This window comes from Pleurodeles waltl, chromosome 3_1, assembly GCF_031143425.1.
Source record: "Pleurodeles waltl isolate 20211129_DDA chromosome 3_1, aPleWal1.hap1.20221129, whole genome shotgun sequence".
In the NCBI taxonomy this organism is placed as follows: Eukaryota; Metazoa; Chordata; class Amphibia; order Caudata; family Salamandridae; genus Pleurodeles; species Pleurodeles waltl.
The window spans coordinates 426,541,841-426,566,632 of record NC_090440.1 but is presented as its reverse complement, the minus strand read 5'-3'; the positions used below and the strand labels follow the sequence as shown (position 1 = coordinate 426,566,632).

General features: G+C 43.3%; 1 protein-coding gene across 4 annotated transcripts in view; it reads right to left on the bottom strand.

Moving 5' to 3' along the window:
• Positions 1-24,792, bottom strand: part of FANCI (FA complementation group I) — a 714,639-nt gene that overhangs the window by 244,373 nt on the left and 445,474 nt on the right. For all 4 annotated transcript variants that reach the window (XM_069222692.1, XM_069222696.1, XM_069222693.1 and 1 more), the window contains one exon: positions 20,595-20,668. In XM_069222692.1, the coding sequence (XP_069078793.1) occupies positions 20,595-20,668 (74 nt within the window). The remainder of the gene's footprint in view (positions 1-20,594; positions 20,669-24,792) is intronic.

Genomic DNA, 24,792 nt, shown 5'->3' with positions numbered 1-24,792 from the left:
TACTGCCTTGATCTGGACAGGGAGGATTCGAACCCTTAGTGCACAATGCCAAAGTGCCAAGAGACAACAAATACCACTTCAAGCAATACTATGAAAATAAAAGATGAAAAATAAATAAACCGATGCTTTAGAAATCAAAATAGATTCGACCTATGGTTACGATATGAATAGCCACTATCTATTCAACCCTAGATTTGACAACTAATGAATACATGCCCAGTCCCTATGTAAAAGGGGAAAATTGGACTAAATCTACAACGCGTAATTACTGCCTCACTATGCTTCAATGAACCAGACTGACAAATAGTTTACACTTTTACACTGAAAAAGTGTCCTAATCTCAAAAGACAAGGAATTTATATTCTTAAGATGTTGAAAAACTTCGTTCAAATATCAAGTGTACCCAATCCGTATAATGCAAATAACCAAAATGTTATAGTAGGTATCCTGATGACATTGTTGAAGGATTTTGATTAATAACTCAATGTTAAGTCCCCATTTGATATGGGAAACATATACACACAAAAAAGGTAAATTTTCAGACACAACAAAGCAAATGACGCATAGCTTACCAACTTCAATGTCATGAATACATATGATACATCTTCAGTCAACAAGGAAGAGTTCCAACTCTCTATCAGAGTTGAGGCCTGATTCAACGGCCCTCAATCTCATGATCCAGAGTGCCTCTCTTTGACGCAGGGCTAGTTCTCTATTACCACCCCTCAAATTTTTTGGGATATGTTCCAGCCCAAAAAATTCAAAACTCTTATGAATTGTTTGTGAGTTACAGTTAACTATGTGTGCTTCTACTGGATATTTTGTATCAGCATTTTTGAGCGCTCGGACATGTTCACCAATTCTGATCTTAAGTGAACGAATTGTACTACCTACATAAATCTTCAGGCATTTGCACCGTATAATGTACACAACATAAGTAGTATTGCAGTTGATCAATGAACAGATTTTAAATTGTCTTTTACCATCCGAGAACTCCTTAATATTATGACACTCCACAGTCTCCGCATTTGAAAAAACCCACAATTTTTGTAGATAACCATGTTTTATCAGGAGGATTAGCAGTAAAACTGGGACTCAACATACTTTTCAAGTTTCTGCCTTTCCGATATGCTATTGGTATTCTTTCTGGTATCATATCTTTCAGTGATTCATCTTGAGACAGTAAACCCCAATGTTTGTTCATACATTTCTTTAGAATCAACGAAGCATCATTAAAGTCTGTGATGAACCGAACTACATTAGGTTGATCATTCTTTTTACTTCTATTAAGCGTCTTTAACGTATCACATCTCTTTAAACATTTAGCTTTAAGATGAGCCTTCTTCACCGTTTTCTTTGAGTAGCCTCGTGCTAGGAATCTTCTACCCATCTCATCTACCTCATGGGAGAACTCTTCATCCAGACTGCAATTGCGTCTAGCCCTCACAAATTCTGCATAAGGTATAGATGCTATTTGATGCCTAGGGTGTGAACTATCTGCATGAAGAATAGAATTGCAGGCTGTGGCCTTACGAAACAACCTACTCTGGATCTTACCATCAGCAATAAAAATTTCCACATCCAGAAATTCAATACTCGTAGAGCTGTATTGATGTGTGAATTTCACATTCATGTTATTGGAATTCAAGAACTTACAGAATTCCAATAGTTTCTTCTCGCCACCTGTCCATATCAAGAAACAGTCATCTATATACCTTCCCCAGAACAATATAAAAGTTTGCCCTTCGATTGCATCTGAGCCCCAAATCCATTTATGTTCAAACCACCCCATGAAAAGATTTGCGTATGAGGGGGAGAATTTGGAACCCTTCGCCACACCTTGCTTTTGTCTGAACCAATCTCTGTTAAATAGGAAAAAATTATTGGTCAGAATGAGGTTAATCATTTCAAGCAACATGGCAGTATGTTCCCAAAAACTGGCTGATCTTCTGTGTAAAAAGAACCGGATAGCTTCTTGTCCTAGTTCATGGTTAATGCATGTATATAATGAGACCACATCCAAAGTTACCAACAACATGTCATTGTCCCACTCTACATCATTCAGAATACTCAGAATATGTGTGGTATCTTTGATAAAGGATGGTAAGTTACACACTAGCGGTTGCAAAAAACAATCAACAAATTCAGAAAGTTTCTCAGTAGGACCTGAAATACCGGATACAATAGGTCTACCCGGTGGAAAAGGCAAACCCTTGTGTATTTTGGGTAGTGTATACAAGCAGGGATACCTAGGATGATCCACCCTCAAATAAATATATTCATCTTTATTAAGTAGCCCCTTCTCCCTCCATGCCAACAACTTCTTGTTTATTGTGTGAGTAAGATTGGGGATCGGATTCCCACACACCTTCTCATAACAGATTATATCATTGAGTTGTGATAGGATCTCATTGTCATAGTCAATCTTGTTCATGAGAACCACATTTCCTCCTTTATCTGCTTGCCTGACGATAATATCTTTGTCTTGTTTCAGTATTGTAAGTGCAGCTGACTCATCCAGATTCAAATTGTTGGTGAATTGCCTATAATTGATCTTGGCCAAGTGCTTATCAAAATCCTGACACACCAAGTCAAAGAATTTATCAATGCAATTCAAGTTCCAAGACCTCGGTGTCCAGCAGGATCTCTTCTTTAGGCCACTGGAAATACTTATGTCAGATTCAACTTCCAAATCCTGCAGCATTCTTGAGAGAATACCCGGATCTTCATCTCTCTCTGCTAGAGATACAATAAGTGCTGTGTCATGTACTTCTTCAATGGACAGAGTACTTAAAGCGGATATGCGTAAATCAGAACTAGAACTTATAGTCGGATGCTGATGGAAATATTTCTTAAGTTTGAGTTTACGGACAAATTTGAATAAATCGATCTTAGATCTGCAGGGGTCCCCAAAGGATCTGGGGCAAAAGTTGAGTCCTCTAGCCAGAAGGCTCCTTGTCCCTGTAGTTAGTTCAAATTTGGAATAGTTAATCACATTTATAAGGGATGACCCATCAACATCTAAGTTTTTTTGTTGTCCCGGGATCTCGTTGTGACCCCATCTCGATCTCTTGTCTTTGCTACTTTTTCTTCTATTGCCCCTTCTTGTTTTTTTGTACTTCTGTTTTGGATGAACTTGCCTCGTTTCATCCTCATTAGTTCTTGTAAAAAAGTGGAATTACTTTCTGTGCTAACACCTACAAGGGCAGGTGTATTTGCAGCCCCATCAACTTCACTATCACTAGTGGCCGGAGTGCTGATGGATGTTGAATCTGAAATATTAGACGTGCTAGGGCTCCTAAGTGTCAAGTTGGTATGGATCAAATTATCATATTTGCTTGAAAAGGTGAAGACCCTCCCTGTCAGGTAATCTTTTTCGTCCCTTTTTAATTTACGTGCTTTTCTCTGTGTTATCTCTTCTTGAAATTTGAGTATAACCTCATCTAGAATTTTGTAATTCTTATCAGTAGATTCTTTCAGGTTCAAACCCTCAATTTCTTTCTCAACAGTTTCAATCTCCGCCTGTAATTTGGTCACTTTCCTCTCAGCATTGATAATCAATATCTTCATAAGTCTCATTGAGTTAGCTGTTAGCTCCTTGTCCAACAGGGCAACAGATCTGGATCCAAATCATCATATGTGGGGAAAATCTGGGATCTCAGCCCCCTGGGAATACGATTCAGTTTAATATACTGTTTCAATGTAGCCCCATCCCACCATTTGGACAATTCATTTTTCTTCAGTTTTTCTAGTCTGATAAATTTACTCCTTAATCCTTCATTTTGTACACGTACATTATCACGCCGTGTGTTCTGGGGTGTAACCCCCCCTAGCTAGACTATCAAACAAATCTTCTGCTAATTTATTCCTATCCATGGTCAAGTATCAAAGTATTTTCAGGCTCGGATCCAAGCAGCGCCCCCTAGGAATACTACGACTCTAATAGTGGGGTGAGAATTTGGGGTTGTGTGGGCGCTTAGGATCATAAATGGCACAAATTTAATTCAAACATCAATGAGAGCAAAATAAAGAAGGGGTGCCAGCACAAGGGAACACACCCATCCCTTACAGGTTCAACAACCCAACAATCTGAAAAGGGGCAGGGCACCTTCTATTTTGTAATTTCACATGCATGTTTTGATGTTGTTTATGGGGCGACAGACACCTCAAGCAAGGGGGAAGTGAGCAGTTCTAAGCCCACAGGATTTGGGGGGCTGGCAGAACTAGATACAGTAACTAGGTGTTGGAGGGAAGCAGGGGATGGCACAGAGACGAGTGGTGGAGTTAGGGTGACGCAAGGGTCTAAACCATAGCAGGGTCTAAACCATAGCAGGGTCTGTTAGACTGGGCCTTAGATTCCTAAACTGGAATGTCATTAAGCTGGGGAATACAGTAAATAAGGGGGTGGCTGCAAAGTATTCAGCCCGACAGGAGCTAGATTGGATACTCTTACAGGAAACCCATCAGATGTGTAGTAAATATAGGTTCCAGGGCAGGAAGCAATAAAGGGTTCTAGTGCACTTGGGTTTCACACCTGGCTCACGAGGGGTGGGAATACTAGGCCGTGAATCCCTTCCACTGCTGGTCATGCAAATTTGGTTTGAACCTGGGGGATGTTCTGCTACCACAGTGGGAGAATGGAATGAGGACAAATTCCTGGCAGTTTGCTTTAATTTCCTCTAGGCCTCCAGTCGCTGATGCTGAAGAAAATGGGATGTCAGATCATACAAGCCTGTGCGGCTCTGATAGTCCTGGAGAGAAAGGGGGGGTGACTTGAATTTCATTTTGCAGACAGAGCCTGACTTTGGTGACAGCACAAACAGGTGAAGAAGACAAACGATTGTATAACTTCACAAAGGCGCTGGACTGGTGGGCATATGAGGGGCTACCCATCCAGGGGAACAGCAATACTCATGTCTTGGGGGAGCGAAGGGTGCTGACCTGTTTTAGATTGGACTACTTAACGCTGACAACATACAAGGCGAGATTCAATGACACCCACTTCTTTCCAAGCGACAGCTCAGATCACACTCCCCTATACACCAGGTTGGACACAAATGCGGCGAAACTCAGAATGGATTGGAGGCTAGACCCATGGGAACTCCACAAATGGGAGACCAAACAAGCGTTTGCAATGAAATAGGTCTCACTTTTTCTTGAGTTAGAGCTATTGGTATCGTAAATTCATAACTAGACTTTTCTTGCCACATAAATTGGTCAACCCTGCCTCATAATTTCGTCTTTTCCTGCCACATAATTTAACCAAAATCTTCTTCCTCCATCTTAAAACATACACAATTATAATATAAACCTTTATAAGAAATAAACTTTTGTCATTGGAGTGTAATGCACAAAACACTAACATAAATATCATTTGGGATGGATTGGAGGGTGAAAGGAAAGAGGGAGTTGGAAGTAAAGATTGAGGGGCAAGAGGTGTAGTAACTGTGTCATGGACCCTCGAGTGAGAAAGCAAAATGGTTGACTGCAATTTCGGTAGGAAAATACAGCAGTAATCAGAGTTGAGTGAGGTCCAGAGGTTTTTGTCCTCCGGTGCCACTGCATCTGTTGCTCCATTGATAACTAGGCCTCAGGAGAGAAAGCGGATGGGGCAGAAAAAGAGAAGCGAAAGGAATACAACAGACAAAAGGAAGAAAGAGAAGGGGTCGCAAAGAAATAAATGAAAGAAGGGAAAGAAAGAACGGGAAATTGAAAACACAACTAAGAGAAGAAACTGAGCAAACGTGAGAGACAAAAGCAAAAAGGGAAGGAAGCTAGCAAATGAAAGATAAAGAGGAAAAAATAATGAAAGAAGTGTGAAAAGAAAGAGAAAAATGAACATTAGAGAAAGAAGAGAGATGGTGAGAGAAATAAGCACCGAAAGAACCAGGGCATGTATGTACTGACACACTTCCCACACAGACACAGAATGGGAAAAACACTTTGACACTTTGGGTCCTGACAAGTAACTTGGGGCTTTCACATACAGAAGGGAAAAAGAGGGATTTATAGTAAAACGTGAATTGACAGATAAAGATAAGAAAAACACCAGAGGAAGGAAGAAAGAAAGATCTATAAAAAAAAAGTGAGCACTGAATCAAAGGAAAGAGCAAATAAAGGCAATGAAAGAATGAAGGGAAGAGAAAAACCAGTGAAAGAATGAACGGCTGATGAAAAAAGAAAGGAACAAAAAAGGGAAAGAAAGATCCAAGTTTTTACGAGTTTGAAAGAGGAAGTAGCAAGAGGAAGAGGGAAATAAAAAAAAGTGAGAGAAGTAAAAACAAATAGTTGAAAGAAAAAGCTAAACTGTTAACGTGTTGATTTTTACAGCTGGAAAGAGAAAACTGCGGGACAAAAAAAAACATTGAGTAAACAGAGTGTAGGAAAGAACGGAGTGAGATAGGTGAAACAGACCCTCCCAAATAAAGATGGCAGCTAGGAATAGATTTAGTTGGCTTCCCCACGTCCTCAAACAGAAGTCAGTGTGTGGAATGGCAGGGGGCAAGGCAGAACAGCAGGAGGTGCATTAGCAGAGTTGTATGTGAACCCCAAAACAGCTATGTTGGGGAGCTTCAGATCAGGATTGGGGGTATAGACAGAGCTGTGTCGCAGCCCAGTGCTGGAATAACAGAAAGGCAGTGGGCGAGGAATGAGAAATGGAGTGGCATTGCATACAGATCACAGAAGCGAGGAGTCTTGAAGGAAATGCGTGTGAGCCTAAGTAATGAGAAGAAATGTGCGTTGAATGTTAGAATTGATGGATTCTGGTGGAGCTGTGATGGTCCCCATCAACAGTGGTGTTGGATGTTAGACTTGAGGTGCACTCGCTGAGCTGTGTTTTGCTCTTTTGGGTCCAGTATCGGCTTAGCTGTGGAACTGAATATTAGAATTGAGCTGCTGTAATCGAAATGTATGTCATCAGGGTCCCAGTATAAGAAAGGAAGTGACCTTGCCAAAGTAGAACTGAGGTGCACTGATGGAGCTGCGACCGAGGTCCTAGTACTGGAACAGCAGAGTGTACTAACTGTGAGAACTGTGGTGCTCTGGCAGAGGGCTTGGAGTGTGTGAACTGCGATGCACTGATGGAGCTGAGCCCGAGGTCCCACTACTCAAGCAGCAGAGTGTACTAATTGCAAGAACTGAGGTGCTCTGGAAGACAGCATGTGTGGGGCTCATGGCACTGGCATGGCTGAAAGCTTGGAGTGTGTGTACTGCGGTGCACTGATGGAGCTGGGTCTGAGGCCCTAGTACTGGACCAGCAGAGTGTACTGACTGTGAGAACTGAGGTGTTGTGGCAGACAGCATGTGTGGGGTTCTGGCACGGCTGAGGGGCTTGGAGTGTCTGAATTGAGGTGCACTTATGGAGCTGGGCCCGAGGTCCCAGTAGTAAAACAGCAGTGTGAACTGACTGTAAGAACGGAGATGTAAGCAGCATGTGTGTGGTTGTGGCACGGGCACGGTTGAGGGGCTTGGAGTGTGTGAACTGAGGTGAACTGATCGAGCTGCGCCCGAGTTCCCAGTACTGGAACAGCAGTGTGTACTGACAATAAGAACTGAGGTGCTCTGGCAGACAGCGTGTGTAGGGTGCTGGCATGGCTGAGGGGCTTTGAGTGTGTTAACTGAGGTGAAGTGATGGAGCTGCGCCAGTGGTCCCAGTACTGGAACAGCAGTGTGTACGGACCGAAAAAACTGAGGTGTCCTGGCACACAGCATGTGTGGGATTCTGGCACGGGTAAGGCTGAGGGCATGGAGTGTGGGAACCGAGGTGCACTGATAGAGCTGCGAGTGGATCCCAGTATGGAGCAGAAGTGGGAGCTGTCTCTAAGGATTGTGGAGCCCTAGTAGGCCTGGATAAGAGGTCCCAGCCCTGGAACAGCAGTGGGCACTGAGTGCTTGAAAGAAGGTGCTTTGCCTGCAAGTGGAAAGCAAGGCTGAAAGAGCAGGGATGCCATACTAAAGTTTCCTAGGTGACATTGGGTTACATCTGGGGGCGGGGCCTCCGGTTGGGGGAACATTCCTGTATTCTTGTCGGGACAAAATTGGAGGTAGCAGGTTAGTTTACAATACCACTGAATTACTTAATTAGGAAAGGTCAGTCATATCTGATTAATAAATCAGAAAATGTCAAGCAGTCACCGTTTATTCCAAAGTTCATTAAAACAAATTTGTGCTGTGCAGATAAAACTGCTAATTTTATTGCACACCCTGATGTAAGAAGCCATGGGCAGGTAGGGTATGAGCAATTACAAGCCATTCTTCCTTGCTCTCAGCACCAGGGGCCACAGGCAGACAGACCAAAATGTGACCAAGATAACAGCCTGATTTATAGCCTTGTTTACAGCTAAATTCCTAAACTGAGATGCTCTGGCAGACAGCGTGTGTGGGGATCTGGTACGAGCACAGCTGAGGGCTTAGACTGTGTGAACGGAGGTGCACTGATGAAGCTGTGCCCGAGGTCCCAGTACTGGAGCAGCGGAGTGTACTGACAGCAAGAACTGAGGTGCTCTGCAATACGGCATGTGTGGGGTTCCTGGCACTGGCACAGCTGAGGGGTTGGAGTGTGTGAACTGCGATGCACTGATGGAGCTGCGCCCGAGGTCCCACTACTCGAGCAGCAGAGTGTACTGACTGCAAGAACTGAGGTACTCTGGAAGACAGCATGTGTGGGGCTCATGGCACTGGCATGGCTGAAAGCTTGGAGTGTGTGTACTGCGGTGCACTGATGGAGCTGGGTCTGAGGCCCTAGTACTGGACCAGCAGAGTGTACTGACTGTGAGAACTGAGGTGTTGTGGCAGACAGCATGTGTGGGGTTCTGGCACGGCTGAGGGGCTTGGAGTGTGTGAATTGAGGTGCACTTATGGAGCTGGGCCCGAGGTCCCAGTAGTAAAACAGCAGTGTGAACTGACTGTAAGAACGGAGATGTAAGCAGCATGTGTGTGGTTGTGGCACGGGCACGGTTGAGGGGCTTGGAGTGTGTGAACTGAGGTGAACTGATCGAGCTGCGCCCGAGTTCCCAGTACTGGAACAGCAGTGTGTACTGACAATAAGAACTGAGGTGCTCTGGCAGACAGCGTGTGTAGGGTGCTGGCATGGCTGAGGGGCTTTGAGTGTGTTAACTGAGGTGAAGTGATGGAGCTGCGCCAGTGGTCCCAGTACTGGAACAGCAGTGTGTACGGACCGAAAAAACTGAGGTGTCCTGGCACACAGCATGTGTGGGATTCTGGCACGGGTAAGGCTGAGGGCATGGAGTGTGGGAACCGAGGTGCACTGATAGAGCTGCGAGTGGATCCCAGTATGGAGCAGAAGTGGGAGCTGTCTCTAAGGATTGTCGAGCCCTAGTAGGCCTGGATAAGAGGTCCCAGCCCTGGAACAGCAGTGGGCACTGAGTGCTTGAAAGAAGGTGCTTTGCCTGCAAGTGGAAAGCAAGGCTGAAAGAGCAGGGATGCCATACTAAAGTTTCCTAGGTGACATTGGGTTACATCTGGGGGCGGGGCCTCCGGTTGGGGGAACATTCCTGTATTCTTGTCGGGACAAAATTGGAGGTAGCAGGTTAGTTTACAATACCACTGAATTACTTAATTAGGAAAGGTCAGTCATATCTGATTAATAAATCAGAAAATGTCAAGCAGTCACCGTTTATTCCAAAGTTCATTAAAACTAATTTGTGCTGTGCAGATAAAACTGCTAATTTTATTGCACACCCTGATGTAAGAAGCCATGGGCAGGTAGGGTATGAGCAATTACAAGCCATTCTTCCTTGCTCTCAGCACCAGGGGCCACAGGCAGACAGACCAAAATGTGACCAAGATAACAGCCTGATTTATAGCCTTGTTTACAGCTAAATTCCTAAACTGAGATGCTCTGGCAGACAGCGTGTGTGGGGATCTGGTACGAGCACAGCTGAGGGCTTAGACTGTGTGAACGGAGGTGCACTGATGAAGCTGTGCCCGAGGTCCCAGTACTGGAGCAGCGGAGTGTACTGACAGCAAGAACTGAGGTGCTCTGCAATACGGCATGTGTGGGGTTCCTGGCACTGGCACAGCTGAGGGGTTGGAGTGTGTGAACTGCGATGCGCTGATGGAGCTGCGCCCGAGGTCCCACTACTCGAGCAGCAGAGTGTACTGACTGCAAGAACTGAGGTACTCTGGAAGAGAGCATCTGTGGGGTTACTGGCACAGCTGAGGGCTTGGAGTGTGTATTCTGCAGTGCACTGGTGGAGCTGAGCCCGATGTCCCAGTACTTGAGCAGCAGAGTGTACTGACTGCAAGAACTGAGGTGCTCTGGCAAACAGCGTGTGTGGTTTCTGGCACAGGCACAGCTTTAGGCTTGGAGTGGGTGAACTGAGGTGCACTGATGGAGCTGTGAGTGGGATTCCAGTATGGAGCAGAAGTGAGCACTGTCTCTAAGGATTGCAGAGCCCTGGTAGAGTTGGGTGCCTACACTATAAGCAATTACAAGCGATCCTCTGCCCTTGCTCTCAGCACATAGGCAGGCACTCTTGGTAAAGAAAATCTAATACAAGGAAGGGTGGGAGCCAGGCAGCTGAGAGAAGGTTCAGAAAGCCCACAAAGACCAAATGTGACCAAGATAACAGCCTGATGTATAGCCTTGCTTACAGCTAAACTCAGAGGAAGAATGTCCTGCAAATGAAAATGGAAGCTTCCCTGGACAGGGGCAGGAAACAAAGTTAAAAAAAAGTCCCCTACAGACCAGATAAACAGGACAAAGCGCAATTATACAGTAGTTGATCTCTGCTCCAACACAAAAGGAGGAGGGACAAAGAGGCATGACTTACCACTAGCAAGAAAGGATTTTGAAATTACACTGAAACTAACACGAAATAGCTGGAAGCCCACAGAAGTATACCTAGAGTATACAAGAGGTCGCACGCTCACGCTCGACCTAAAAACAAATGACTGCTATCACAGAACAGAATGCTACTTTACATGAAACTCAGGGACAGTTGCATCCACTGTGACGCTCTGGAAAGAGTACAAAACAGTCACCAGGGCACACCTGATAGCCACGTCAGCAGGGAGGAATAAAGAAACAAATAAGGCTATTAGTGATATCAAACAAAGGCTCATTTGGCAAGCTGAATTCTTCCAAGACCCCACCTCTGAGCTCTCATATACCATAGCTGTAGCAAGAGTAGAATACAGGCAACTGGTTAAGGATGACACGAGGACACTTTTTAAACAAAAAATGGGGACTGGGAGATTATTGGTCCAGTGCACAGTCTCCCGGAATGAACCTGTTATATCAATATAAGTACACTGTTCCAAAAAAGAGACAAGACAAGAGAACTTATTAAGTTCTATTCAGCAAAGGTGAATCTATGCTGGGTATTTAGGAGAGCCCTCAAGCACCCACTAGGGTGACCGGTATCATCATTGGGCTTACTCCTCGCCAGACCGGTGCTGCAATGCCTGGCGGGCCACCCAGCATTCTGGATGGCACTCAACCGTTGTTAAATTGCCAACAAAGAAAGTCTGGGATAGAAACTGACTAAGAAACGGAGAGTATAGAAAAGAGACAAAACTCTTAAAATTGGCTCTGAACCAAAACCATCATTTTAATGAGTTAGAAACAAGGTACAGGCCAAGATTAAAACGGGAATGTAAAGAGTGTTGATGGAAATAATGTACCACTGCACTCTATAACTAGGGAAGGTAGTTTACCTAATCCTACATGGTCAACATGTTTCGCGTCTGCGGTCGGTCACAAAGTGATCCTATGACGCTTCTTCAGGACCCAAAAAAAGAACTTGTTATTAAACTACTTCTCCTGTGTATCAACAATTAATCAAGTGCAAAAAAGTCACTTACAAAATGGAAGACAGAGTATGTCTAAGTCAGTTGGTCAGTACGGTCGCCCTGCATAGATTCGAAAAGACACATAACAATTAGTGCCAGTGATCAGAACAGAAAAACAATTATAGTGACAACCACCCTCAGTGTATAATAAAATGAAATAAATAGAAGTTTAGAAGCTTACCATCCCATATTAGAGATTGGGCTTCCTAGGTCTGCGCTAGCATCAACCAAGGAGATAGCACTAGATAAAAATAATATAGCGTATAATAGTATAACACCGCAAACAGTACATAATAACACGAGATTTGGAAGGTCTTAGTGTCGCCGTCTAGAACAAGTCACTGAACTCAGTAATTGACAGAATGACGTAAATTAGTCAAAATATATATCTATAGTCAGTTGAGAATAAATTATGGCGAAAGAGTGAATTATTTTAAACTCCATGTCAATACAATCAACATTGTAAGTACTCTAGCCATGTGATAAAATGTCATCACTCAATCATCTTTGAAAAAAATCAACATTGTAAGTACTCTAGCCATGTGACAGAATATCATCACTCAATCGTCTTGACCCAAAATGCTACTATAAAAATGGCAGGAACTGCTCACATGCTGTAGAAAGTCCGGTAAAAGGCAAAGTATATCAATTCATTAATCAAAAAAGAATCAAGGGTATGTATTAGGGTCATCGGGGAAGAAAGATGCCGATCACCCGATTAAGAAGGCAATAAAAAATACAAGGTAGAAAGTTAAGGTATGCAGAGTCATAAAACGGGGACGGAGGAAATACCTTCCGTAACCCCGTGCTTACTTGACTGACTCCTCGTAGAATCAGGAAACCTGCCCCGTGCCGCGCACCTGAAGACAGTGTGCCAGTGCGGCGGGAAGTTATTTATGCAGGCGCTGTCAACGCGTCTATCCCGGAACCAACCAGCCGGTTGTTCCGGGTACTAAAAATAAAAGAAGGACCACAATCTCTATTATCGGTGGCCATCTTGGGAAAATAAAAAATAACGAAGTGTTGGTATACGGCGGTACTATTTCTACAAAGGCCACTAAAAACAAATATGGTGGCCATCTTTTAGTTCAAATGGGTACCATAAACCATATGTTAGTGGTCAATGACAACAGACCAGTCGCACAGTTCTTTGGAAAACAGTTCAGACAACATAAAAAATGTTTGTTCCATGATGGGGGCAAAAAAGGGGGTAAAAAATGAAGAAAAGTTTTTTTGGTCTAATAAGATCGGGTCATCATAGTTATTTATTCAAAAGGATATGCATATATGATGTTGTCAACTCAGTCTGAAAAAGCCAGCCAATCAGTATATATCTTAAACAACTGTTGGTCAGAAAATGTTCGTTGTATATTGAGTAAGGTTGTAATGACCAACCCCCTTCCACAAATTAAGATGTTAAAAGATTCCAAGGAATGTCATCGTTCAGTCCTTCTTTGTGGGTTTTCAATCGAAAAACCCATCTCTGTTCGATCTTAAATAGGTAATTTGGGTTATTACTGTCGGGTCTAGGTACTTGTAGTACTATCCACCACATGTCGTCAGGGCCATGTTTTGCATCTAAAAAATGTGAGCTAAGCTTTGTGGTGATGCGGGAGCATCCAATGTTGCTCCGATGTTCATTAATACGTAGTCTTACCGGACGAGTAGTCATCCCGATGTATTTTAAGCTGCAGGGACAGGAGATCAAATAGATACATTGGCGTGTATTGCAATTAGTGTCCTTGTTCAAGTGCCAAGTCCCAAAATGATCGAGATCAATACTATCTGTGCGTTTGGTAAGGGGACAGACACTGCAAGAACCACATGGGTGATGACCCATGACTGGAGGTAAATTCCACAGAGTGGTTTGTCTCTGTACATCATTGGACATACGAGGGCGAGTGTGGATAATGAGGTCTCGTATATTAGCCGATCTTTTGAAGGCAAAAAGCGGGCTTGAGATTGAAGTTCCACCACTCTGTAGTATGTTCCATCGTTTATTGATAAATTTTTTGATGGTGTTAGACAATGGAGTGAAAGTGGAGACACATGTCAGTCGTGTTTCTGGTTCTTTTGGTACTGAAGTCAAGAGGGCATTCCTGTGATTGTTACGGGCTCTCTTGTAACCTGGATTGATGATCTTGTTCGGATAATGTTGGTTCCTTAGTTTCTGTTTCAAATCACGAGATTGAGTATCAAAAGTTTGGATTGAGCTACAATTACGGCGTAACCTCAGGAATTGCCCAAATGGAAGATTGTCCAGCAAAGCTTTTGGATGATGACTATCATACAAAAGTAAACTGTTGCGATCAGTACTCTTATGGAACGTGGTAGTAGTAAGTTTGCCATTATCAATTTTGATCACAAGGTCCAGAAATGAAACTTGTGTTAGGGACGAATGGGCAGTAAATCTCAAGAAAGGGTCCAGAGAATTCACCCAGGTAGTGAAGTTATCTATTTCCTCAAATGGACCATTCCAAATGATGAGAATGTCATCGATATATCTCTTCCACAATGAGATCTTATTATGAAAAGGATTGGATGTTTGTAGTATAAAGAGTTTCTCAAAATTATACATATACAAACAAGCCAGACTGGGAGCAAAAGTGCTACCCATTGAAGTCCCTTGGATCTGATGGAATAAGGAATCTTCGAATTGGAAGAAATTATTTTTCATTGCTAATGTAGCACATTGCATAATGAAGTGGACTGGAGTGGGGGATGACCATGTGCTGGCAAGAAGGGCAGATTCCACTACTTGTAAGGTAGATTCCTGTGGAATGTTAGTATATAAAGCCTCCACATCCAGCGTGATGAGGGCTTGTACCTTATTGCTTAAATTGATGTTCTCAATCAGGTTTAAAACATGTGTGGTGTCCTTTAAGAAAGTGCTTGATTCTTTTACCAGCGGTTGAAGAAAAAAGTCGCAAAACACAGAGTGGCTCTAAAACCGAGCCAATGCCTGATACGATGGGCCGCCCAGGAGGTGGAAGGGTCCCTTTATGTATCTTCGGCAGGCAGTAGAAATATGGAATCCTGGGACAGTTAAACACGAGGACACACCTAAGGGCACAACAACACAAGCTGAACAAGGTTGTAGACAAGGTGGGCATGCTCTTGGCATGGCTGGCATGGAATAAGGAGGGACAAAGGTGGGTGCATGGAGTGCAGATAGAAGAGTGCAATATAGCTCATTCAGCCAATGAGGATGCAAAGACCTTTTCTGGGTAATTGGGAAACCTACACCACTCTATTGGGGCTGGGACTACTAAGAAAAATGTCAAAATTTGTGGATGACCTCACAATCCCCACCATCTCATCCGATGATATGGTCCTGCTTGAGAAACTAATAGAACCATCTGAGGTAGAGTAAGCCAGCAAGCAGCTTAAAAGCAGCAGGTCTCCTGGATCCAATGGCCTGCCGGCAGAAATCTTTAACAGCATTGGCTGATGCATGTGTGGGCCCACCACACGGATTTTCTATAACATCTGATGGAAAAACGCCTTTCTCATGAGATCTCTGCACAGCAACTACTGTCCTAATTCACAAACAGGGGACGCTGGTGGACAAATGCACTTCCTACAGGCCCATTTTGCCTCTTAACTTAGAGGTCAAAATCCTGGCCAAAACACTGGCCATCCGCCTCAATAAGGTGGTGGATAACCTGATAGCTCCTGATCAACCAGGTTTTAAGCTAGACAAATTGACACAACTTAACCCCCAATGCTTTATGGGGTCCTTGCAAAAATCTGCTAATAAAAGGGAACATGCAGTGATACTCTCACTGGATGCCAAAAAGGCTTTCAAGTTGCTCGAATGGCAGTATCTGATGGCAATCCTTCGCAGGATGGGTTTTGGACCAGAATTCGCTTCACGTTGTACAAAGACCCAAGCATCAGAGTTAAGGTGCATGGGACATACTTGCAGAACTTCCGACTGGGTCGAGAGACACTATATGGATGCCTACTATTCCCTTTGCTATTCGCCTTAGCAACCAAACCGCTGGCTTGTTGGATCCATTGTGCTTCACTAATACAGGGATTTAGATGGGATCCGTACCGAAAGGAACTAATGTCTCTTTTCGTTGATAACATTTTCCTTTACTTATCCAACCCTGGGCAGAGTATATCCAGACTGCTAGATATCCTACAGATACTTAGGGAATATTCTGGGTGGCATATAAATTGGCAAAATTAGGTGGGTTTCTTCTCATGGACTGGTCTCCTTCAAAAAGCTGAGAATGTTTGATACAATGGGCGCAAGCCAGGTTTTGATACCTTGATATCTATGTCATCACCAACATGAACGACCGTGTAAGGCATAACCTGGGTGAAATTCTTGATGAATTCTGCACTAACATTGACCATTGGAGAAAGCTCCTACTTTCGCTCATGGGGCATGTGGCATTGTTCACTCTAGCCATGTTCCTGTACACAACTGTTTCTTTGCCGGGTGGAAGTGGTAACTAGAACAATGCTGTGGGATAGGGACCGTCAGGATAGCCCTCAAGACTCTCACAAGGGATCCTACAAGGACGGTTAAAGCCCTGCCTGATTTGAAACTATTTTTCTAGGCATCCCAGTTGGTGATTATAAAAGACTGACTGTTTGCTGCTGAGCAAGAACTGTCACTGTTGGCTGACAGGTGAATGCTAACACGTAAGTGATTCTTTATGGCAGCTGTACCAGGGCCCAATAAGATTATCCTATGGCCAATGTGGTTAAGTACCTAGAACAAAGCTACGATAGAGGCTGGGGAAGCAAAATCATACTAGAAACACCCCTATAGGACTGCGTCACACTTTGTGAAGTGGACAAACAGAGGGCTTTCCGCAGAAGGGATCTGATGGGCATTTCAAAACTAGGCTATCTATAGAACCACGAGGGTATGCTGTTATTTTCTGAATTGCAACATCAATATGAACTGGCCAATTCCCGATACTTTTACTACCTACAATTGAAACAAGGGCTAGACGCGTACAAACTCAAACCGACTGACGGGGTAGAAGACTCTCCCATCAAAAGGAGGGTCATGGCCGCACCTCTACATCCAATCGTAACATCACAGTTGTACCAAACACTTTTTTGATTAATTTGAGAAATTCCCTAGTGCAGTTCAGGGAATGGTGAGAGCAAGACCTGGGGTGTCTGGACAATTTAGACTGGGCAGATGCCTGTAGATATCCAAGGGAGGTGACCAACAGGTTAGGCTTCCGCTTACCGCAACTTAAGATAATCTATCGGGCCTGCTTCACCAGAATTAGACTGTTCAAAATGAGCACGGCAGGGAACAAAATATGTTTGAGGGGGTGTAGCTTTCCTCGAATATTGCTACATAGCCTGTGTGATAATACCCGCACATCTCTAAATCCTGGGAGTGCATACAATGTGAACTGCAGACTACCATACAAACGGACACAACATTTGTCTCTCAGGTGGTCGATTTAAGATATGGAGCGAGCACACAATTCTAAAGTATATGTTACTATTTTATGATACTGCCATAATGCTTGCCCAAAGGGACATTTTGAAAATATGGGGCTCGGCAACATCACCCTCAGTGACTGAACTGTCCAGAAATATGGACCAGCGTATGTTTGCTGAAGGAACTGTATACAGGGTTTGCAAAAGCATTCTAAGGTTTGGGGCCAATGGAAAGAAACCCAGGATACTACCATAGGGCTTGAGTGAGAAAACAATGTGGGCCAGATGTGCGACCCGCAAGTTGCGAGCCACAAAACCATATGTACAACAGTGTACTTCAAACTGTTTGAGATTCCCAATGGGGTCGCAAATGACCTATCTCATTAATATTCATGAGGTAGGTCGCAATTTGCGACCCCATTGGGAATGGCTGCACTCACAGGGATGGTGGCCTGCTGGAGACAGCAGACCACCATGTCTGTGACTATTTTTAAATAAAGCAGTTTTTTTTTTTTTTTTTTTTAAATGCAGCCCGTTTTCCTTTAAGGAATACGGGATGCATTTCAAAAATGAAAAGTTTTCTTTTCATTTTTTCAGAGCAGGACTGTGGTCCGTGGGACCACTGCCTGCTCTGAGAAAAAGTATTTTTGCTACCATTCACAACGGTCACAAAACAATCCTACATCGCACTGCGACTCGCAATTAGGAAGGGAACACTCCTTCATAATTGCGAAACGCAAACCATTTTTGCAATTCAGTAAATAGATTACCGTATCACAAAAAAAGGGTCTGTACATCGCAAAATGCTTTTTTCTCGTTGCGAATCAGGCCCTGTGGGACGAGAAAAAAGCTTTGTACATGTGGCCCTGTGTCTGCTAACACTCCTCGGACAGTGGTTTCCGACTCTGATAACACTGATTATACTGTACTTTTATTTTGGCGCTATACTGTCATTCTGCCATTGTGAGCTTTCCAATTATTGTTCTTTAGTTGAAAACTTAATAAAAAGAGGGAGGGAGGGGGGGCCCTTAAAGAAACGGCTCTGATGAAATGGCTCCTGCCACCCAAGCTATCCCTCTCTGTCACTTAACGGCTCTGGATTACGAGCTGAGAGAGGTACTCTATGCGCAGCAGCTCCCTGGCTAGTGTGTATCTTGTTGCGTTGGTCCCCAGGAATGTCTGATACGGGACTGGGTCAACAGGTGAACAATTAGTTGGTGCACGCAGAAGGCGGCATAATGGGTACTTGTGTAACAGCTGGTGTGTAACAGTTGGGGACCCCAGGGTGGGACTATCTTCTGGGTTTTATTGTATTATACTGCACTTAGATAGAAGGTGCTATGATCAGACATCAGCTTTGGCATCTGAAGGGTGTTTCTTGCCGTTTACTTTTCTTTCTTCCATTATTTTAATATGTTGTAACGATTTTAGCTAATCATGCAATAAATATTCATTCAGTGAAAAAAAAGGAAAGGGCCTCAGGTCTCCATCCTTTACGGGGACCAAAAAGTGGCAAAGTAGCATTCAGGGCCTTTTTTGATCCTTCTTAACGGCACCCTTGGCTGGGAGGAATAGGACTTCCTATGACAAAATCCAGTCTTAAATTGCTGAGGCCGGGCTTCAAAACAGAAGGGATAAAGAGAGGAGTATCCCAGAAATGGAGAGCATGGCCTCTTTCTATTATTGGAGGACCCGTAGGTCCAAAGTCACAGAACCTCACCTCTGAAAAAAACACAGGATCCGTCAGTCCACTGGGTAATTATGTTTGGATTAGAATGGGCAAGACTGGGAAAAAAGGAAGGTTTCTGCTTCTGCTGGTGTCTGCTCTTGAAACAGCCTCGACCTCTGTAGCCACTAAGCAATTGCTATGGCTGTCAGAGCTGCTTTGATGATTGGCACTGTTGAATCAGTTACGACCTGGTGAGGTTTCAAAACGTTCTGTAATGCTACTGAAACTGACATTTTAGGGTGCACTATCCCTAAGAAGTGGGCATCACTCTACTTTGTTTAAACTGCTCCACTGGCAGGGCCAACGTGTCACCAAACAGCTCCTCACCTTCAAATGGCATGCTATTAAGATTTGCTTGGACATCATCAGAGAAGCCAGTGGAATGCATCAAAACCTGGCATCTCAACCCCACACCAGTACGAATGGACACTGCGGCCTTGTCCGTGGTGTCAAAGTCAAAGACCTGAGTTGAAATGAAGATGGTTTCCATTCTCATAAACTTCTATGTTCTGTGTAGGTGTTCAGTGAGAAGAGTTTTTTTTAGAAGATACCCGAACCTGTTTTCTTGTCTTGGAAAGATCTGCTCTGTGACCAGAAGTTGTTTTAGGTTGCGAGACAGTGGTGGCAGAGCTGCAGTGTCGGAAGTGCTGAAAATGGCATGTCACTTGGTCAAAAACAGCTCCTGAAGTGGTGGCTTAGCACTGGTGTTACCGGAGAGCACATGCTCAAGGATTTCGAAGTCACATGGAAGCACAGCAGGATGAAGAAGTGGGCTAAAAATGCAAGCATGGCTTTAGCGGGGGCAGCTGCCTGTGCTAGACCTGAAAAGAAATCAGGAACTTTTGACATGTTTTGTCCAGAATCAGCATCAAAGACGACCATAGCCGCCAGTTTCCTTTATGCACACAATGATTTGCAGCCTGAATCTCTACAGTAAGTTTGTGAGAGAGCTCCATTTTGGCATCTGAAGGGTGCAGTGAAAAAAAAGCTGTTGTTATACAGGGTGGCAACTTATGTCACCCAACACCCCACAAATCATCATAACGGGAGAATGGAATGGAACCTAGTGGCGCCACCTGCTGCTGCTGTGCTGCCTTGGAAAATGTTCTGCACCCAGTCCGAGGCTTGGAGCCGATTCAATTAGTACAGACTTTGTGAGAAGAGGTATACGTCAGAATGCCTTTTTAGTATATAAGTTACTTTCTATGTACAAAAACATGGGAGCTTTCAACACACTAGCAATTCTCACTTGTATTTACAGTCGATGACAATAAACAGCCAATTACAAATACAATAATTTAACAGTGGAAGAAGAAATAAGTAGCTTGTGTATCATCATTTTGCCGACAACATGGGAAGTGCCATTGACCTGTCAGCATAAGCTCTAAGATTATTAGATTTTAGGGCCTCATTTATAAAACAATCTAGTATTTGTTAGATAAATGCCCCACAAAACGTTGCTGATTCATTATTTTAAATGGTGTTCTCGATTTGTATTTATATATAAAAACACTTTTCTAGAACAAAGCCTTATCCAATAAGTTACTCACAGAACGTATTAATTTACCTTTAGACTCCTAAAATTGCCATCCAACATCAAAATAATTTCCATTCTGGTATTTACCTGAAACTGTCTGACTTGAAAAGCTGCTTTCTCTGTGATGTTTATATTTTCCTCCTCTTCCTCACCTTCGTTACCTGCAACATTTAAAGCAGCAGAAACAAAAATTGACCAGATAATTCAAACCGAAGATTTTTCTATGATCACTGTGAACATCACAAGTAGATTTATCAACGTTTGGCTGCTAGTGGTTTGGTGTTTCTCCTTTGTCTCTCTCTCATTCCCATTCTCTTTCTTAGTCTACATACAACAGTTCCCTCCGATTTAAGATTTCTTAATGTCGGGTAGAACAAGTCATCTGTTCTTAATCCTCCTTTGTGGCATCTAATTTGGACCATTTGGAGGTCACTGAAAATGAGTACTCAACCTCACACAGGACTGATCCCTCTCAAACTCATTTTCCCCCTTCTGGTTTTAGCAAGACCTCAGGCATCTCTCCATTTGACTCGACAGCCCCTTACGCACACACGACCAGTCTTCATCTCTGCGAGCTAGTGGCTCCAAAAGCAAGTTTACATTTTCTGCTGTTACTGTGAATGTTAATATTGCCTCGAAGTCAACAGCAGACTCTAATGGCCCTAACTTGCTTTCGTTGCAGAGACTAGTCACCTGTTTGAACCATGGGAACCCTCAAACCTTTTCCTAAAGGCGTGCCAAAATACAGAAACATTGGTCCTCCCCTACCTCAAGGAGAGAATGCTTCGTATAAGCCAATATGAATTTGCTCTGGCACTTCTACCTCAGAGGACACATACACAGCCCATAAAATACAGATCAGACACTATAAAACGTGACTTTCTGTGATAAAGTTGACCTTGAGTTGGTAATCAACTCCTAAGTTGACACATGTAGATTTCTAGATGGCAAGATATTTAATCTCTCCATCTAGACTTAGCACTTGTTGTGAACTAAGGACCTCACTCTCCTAGAGCAGAACAATGTGGCCATTACCATGTGTTTTTACCACCTGCATCTATTGCAGAATGCTCCTGTTTTTCTGTGCGGGGAAGCAGCAAGTGTCTCTTGCTGGAGACTGTATTAGGTCACAGATGGATTATGTGAACATGTGCTACCAAGGTGTGAACTGCAGCACATACAGAATCTTACGATTCTTTCAGTCTGGGATTATCAAAATTTGATCTTTTAATTCCCCATCATATACTACTTAAATTGTTGCATATTCTACATAATTCTTTCTATGGTACAGTGAGGAAGATCAGCATTTTGTATACACTCATATCAGATTTCTGGTCTGACTCTCAAGACCTCTGATAGGTCTCTTGTTTGAATTAAATCCTGTGTGGTGGGAAGGCATTTTCTAAAGTGTGGCCTCTTTCACTCTATCCTTGTCACATCTTCAGTCATCAAGCATATAAAAAAAGACATTAAAGACGCAACTGTTCAGCACCTTGTCTCTCCCTCATTGTGTAATCTCATCGGATCAGTGAAGAAGCCGTTGTGCTAACACACACATACCCTATCAAGTCACAACACAGAAAGAAGGGAATACAAGAACGTAAGCAGTCAAGTAATCTTACTGTGATTGGATCTGCTGTGTACCTACCTGGTGGCTACATAATCTTCCTACAGATTCCTCACCTTTTGAATATACTCCTAGCACAAGACTGGGTAAAAATGTATTTTTCCCCTAGCAACAGCTCTCCGAAGTCGTCACAATGTGGCTTCAGCTGCAAAACTAACCACCTCAGTTTCTGAAGATATGGGAGTAAAAAGGGCCCAACCACTGTCCTGGCATCGGTTCAATGTACATTTTTTGCAACTCATCGAGACGTAAAGTGAGAAACAGAGACCATCAATGACCGCGATCATACAGTTCAACGGTTTTACATATTTTTGGACCTTATTAAACATGGAACTAATTGACCAGGGAGTAGCAATGGTGGTTAGGAATCTGTGGGAAGATTATTTGCCATCAGAAATATTGTTCCTAGATTTAAGTAAGCTTTTTCACTGATAGCTACAGTTTCCTGTAGATTCCTTAGCTTACGAACAAGTCCCAAAGTAATACCCTCCAGGTGTTGGAAAGGACTAGTGCTTGTTAACCAAGGATATCATGCACTATATACCTAGAAAATAATCTCCCACTGCATGCTTGTGTTGGGAAGCAGTAAGGTTTAACAAATGTATGCAAGAAGTGCGGATGCAGACTACGGAACTCCTCTGGTGACAGCGAGGAAAGCAGCCATGGCTCCAGTACATTGGTATAAATATACCCCAGGTGAGTCTTAATTGGCCACGGTGCAGCAGACCTTGATACAAAGGTCATGATATTCTAAAACGAAATGGGGTATTTGGTAAACACCCTGTGCTTTTTGGCACAAGGAGCTGATCACCTACTCTGCCCTGTAAAGGACAGTCAAACTGATAGAAGAAAATGATTACTTACCTAGTAGTTTTGAAACTTGAAGAATTTTCTGGATTCACAAGCTCTATATCATGACCACATCTAGTGGTATGGTCTAGAACTGTCTCTTGTCCTTTTTTTCCCTATGGACAGCATCAACCATTTGGTGTCCTGCCCATGCTCTTGTGACGCTAGACACACACACCAGAAGCTCCTCTGCATGGTTGCCATCGTCAGATTCTTTTTTTCCCAGGTCACTCATGTCTTTATTGTGGCTTCCTATTTCCATCTACATGTTCTTTACAAATCTGGTCTACAAAACTTCCTCGTTTTCGGGAAGGTGGGAGGGCCACACGTAAATCCAGAAAATACTTCAAACTGCAAAAAGACTCCTACAAGTAAGTTACCAGTTCATTTTGCAGGGTAATTATTTTCTGGATTCACATGATCTGCTTTATGTACCAGTGCTCTTTCCCCTTTGGTGGGAATGCTTAAATGAGTATGTATGAATGTATTTGAAAGCAAGTACTTTAATACTCTTTGTCCCACCTGGGCCTCTGTTAGCTTGAATATCCACTAAATGTTTTATAAAGGTGTGTACAGAAGACCATGTGGCTGCCATATAGATGTAATTTGTGGAAACATTGGGGATAAAAGCCATTGCTGCTCCCTTCTGTTTTTTGTGAAGTGTGCTCTTGTTTTTCTTTTTTCTTTCCAGAGCTACTCCTGCTGCCCTAGAACACGTCTGGATTGTTTGGACAAGCCATCTTTCATTAGTCCCACAGATGACTGGTGACCCCTTGCTTGTCGGTGCAATGGAGATTGATTTACCTTGATTTGCTTGTTTTCTGCAACTAATGCATGACTGCTTTTCTGAAAAATAGTGTTTAAAGGGCTCTTCCTGCTTGTGAATATGTTTTTTGGAAAAAATATGGTGGCTGTATAGCGTGGTCAACATAAAAATGTGAAATGACCTTGAATAGAAACTGTGGGGTAGTCCTCATTACCATTCTGTCCTTATGTATCTGCAAGTAAGGTTCTTGTCTTGTGAGTGTCTGCAGTTTGCGAACCTGTTACAAAGATGTGATGGCATCAGAAAAAGCTGCCTTCATTTCTTAACACTAAAGTCCCTCCTTACGCACAGGCTCGGAAGCCAGGTTCATCAGCTTTCTGTGTTAGCACCAGGATTAAGTTTCACAATGGTGTGGCTACTGACTTTGGTGAAGCTAACCTTTTTGCCCTATCTAGAAATCTCTACATCACCAGAAACGTATTCCTATAAAGCACCTAGTGTAGGCCACATACCTGAGAGTTACTTTAAGTGAGGCATATGAAAGATCATGATCTAGCAGATGGGTGAGGTACAACAGTGGCATCCTATGTTCAACTGTCCAAAGTTCTTCCCTTCTTCACCATTAAAGGAACCTGTCCCATTATGTGGTGTACCAATTTCATGTCGGAGGGCTTCTGACTTCCCTTTGAACATCCATGGATATCTGTGGAAGCCCCACGCTTTCAAACTCTAGGTCCTCAGAAGCCTTGCCGCCAGGCTGAGGGCAGCTAGCTTTGGGTGTGATATAACTGTCCTCTTGTATTGTAAATAAATCCAGATTAGATGGTAGTCTCTTCACTGTCTTCTGCCATTTCCACTAAATCTGAGAACCATGTCTGTCTTACCCACTGAGACGTGAACAGGAATAGTGTAATGGTTACTTGTCTACACGTAACACCAGTGGTATTAGTGGGATTGGGATAAAGCAATGGGTCAAGGAACAGGATGCAGTGTTTTGGAATTTTGTGTTCTCCTGTCACAAAGAGACCTATGCCCCATTTCTG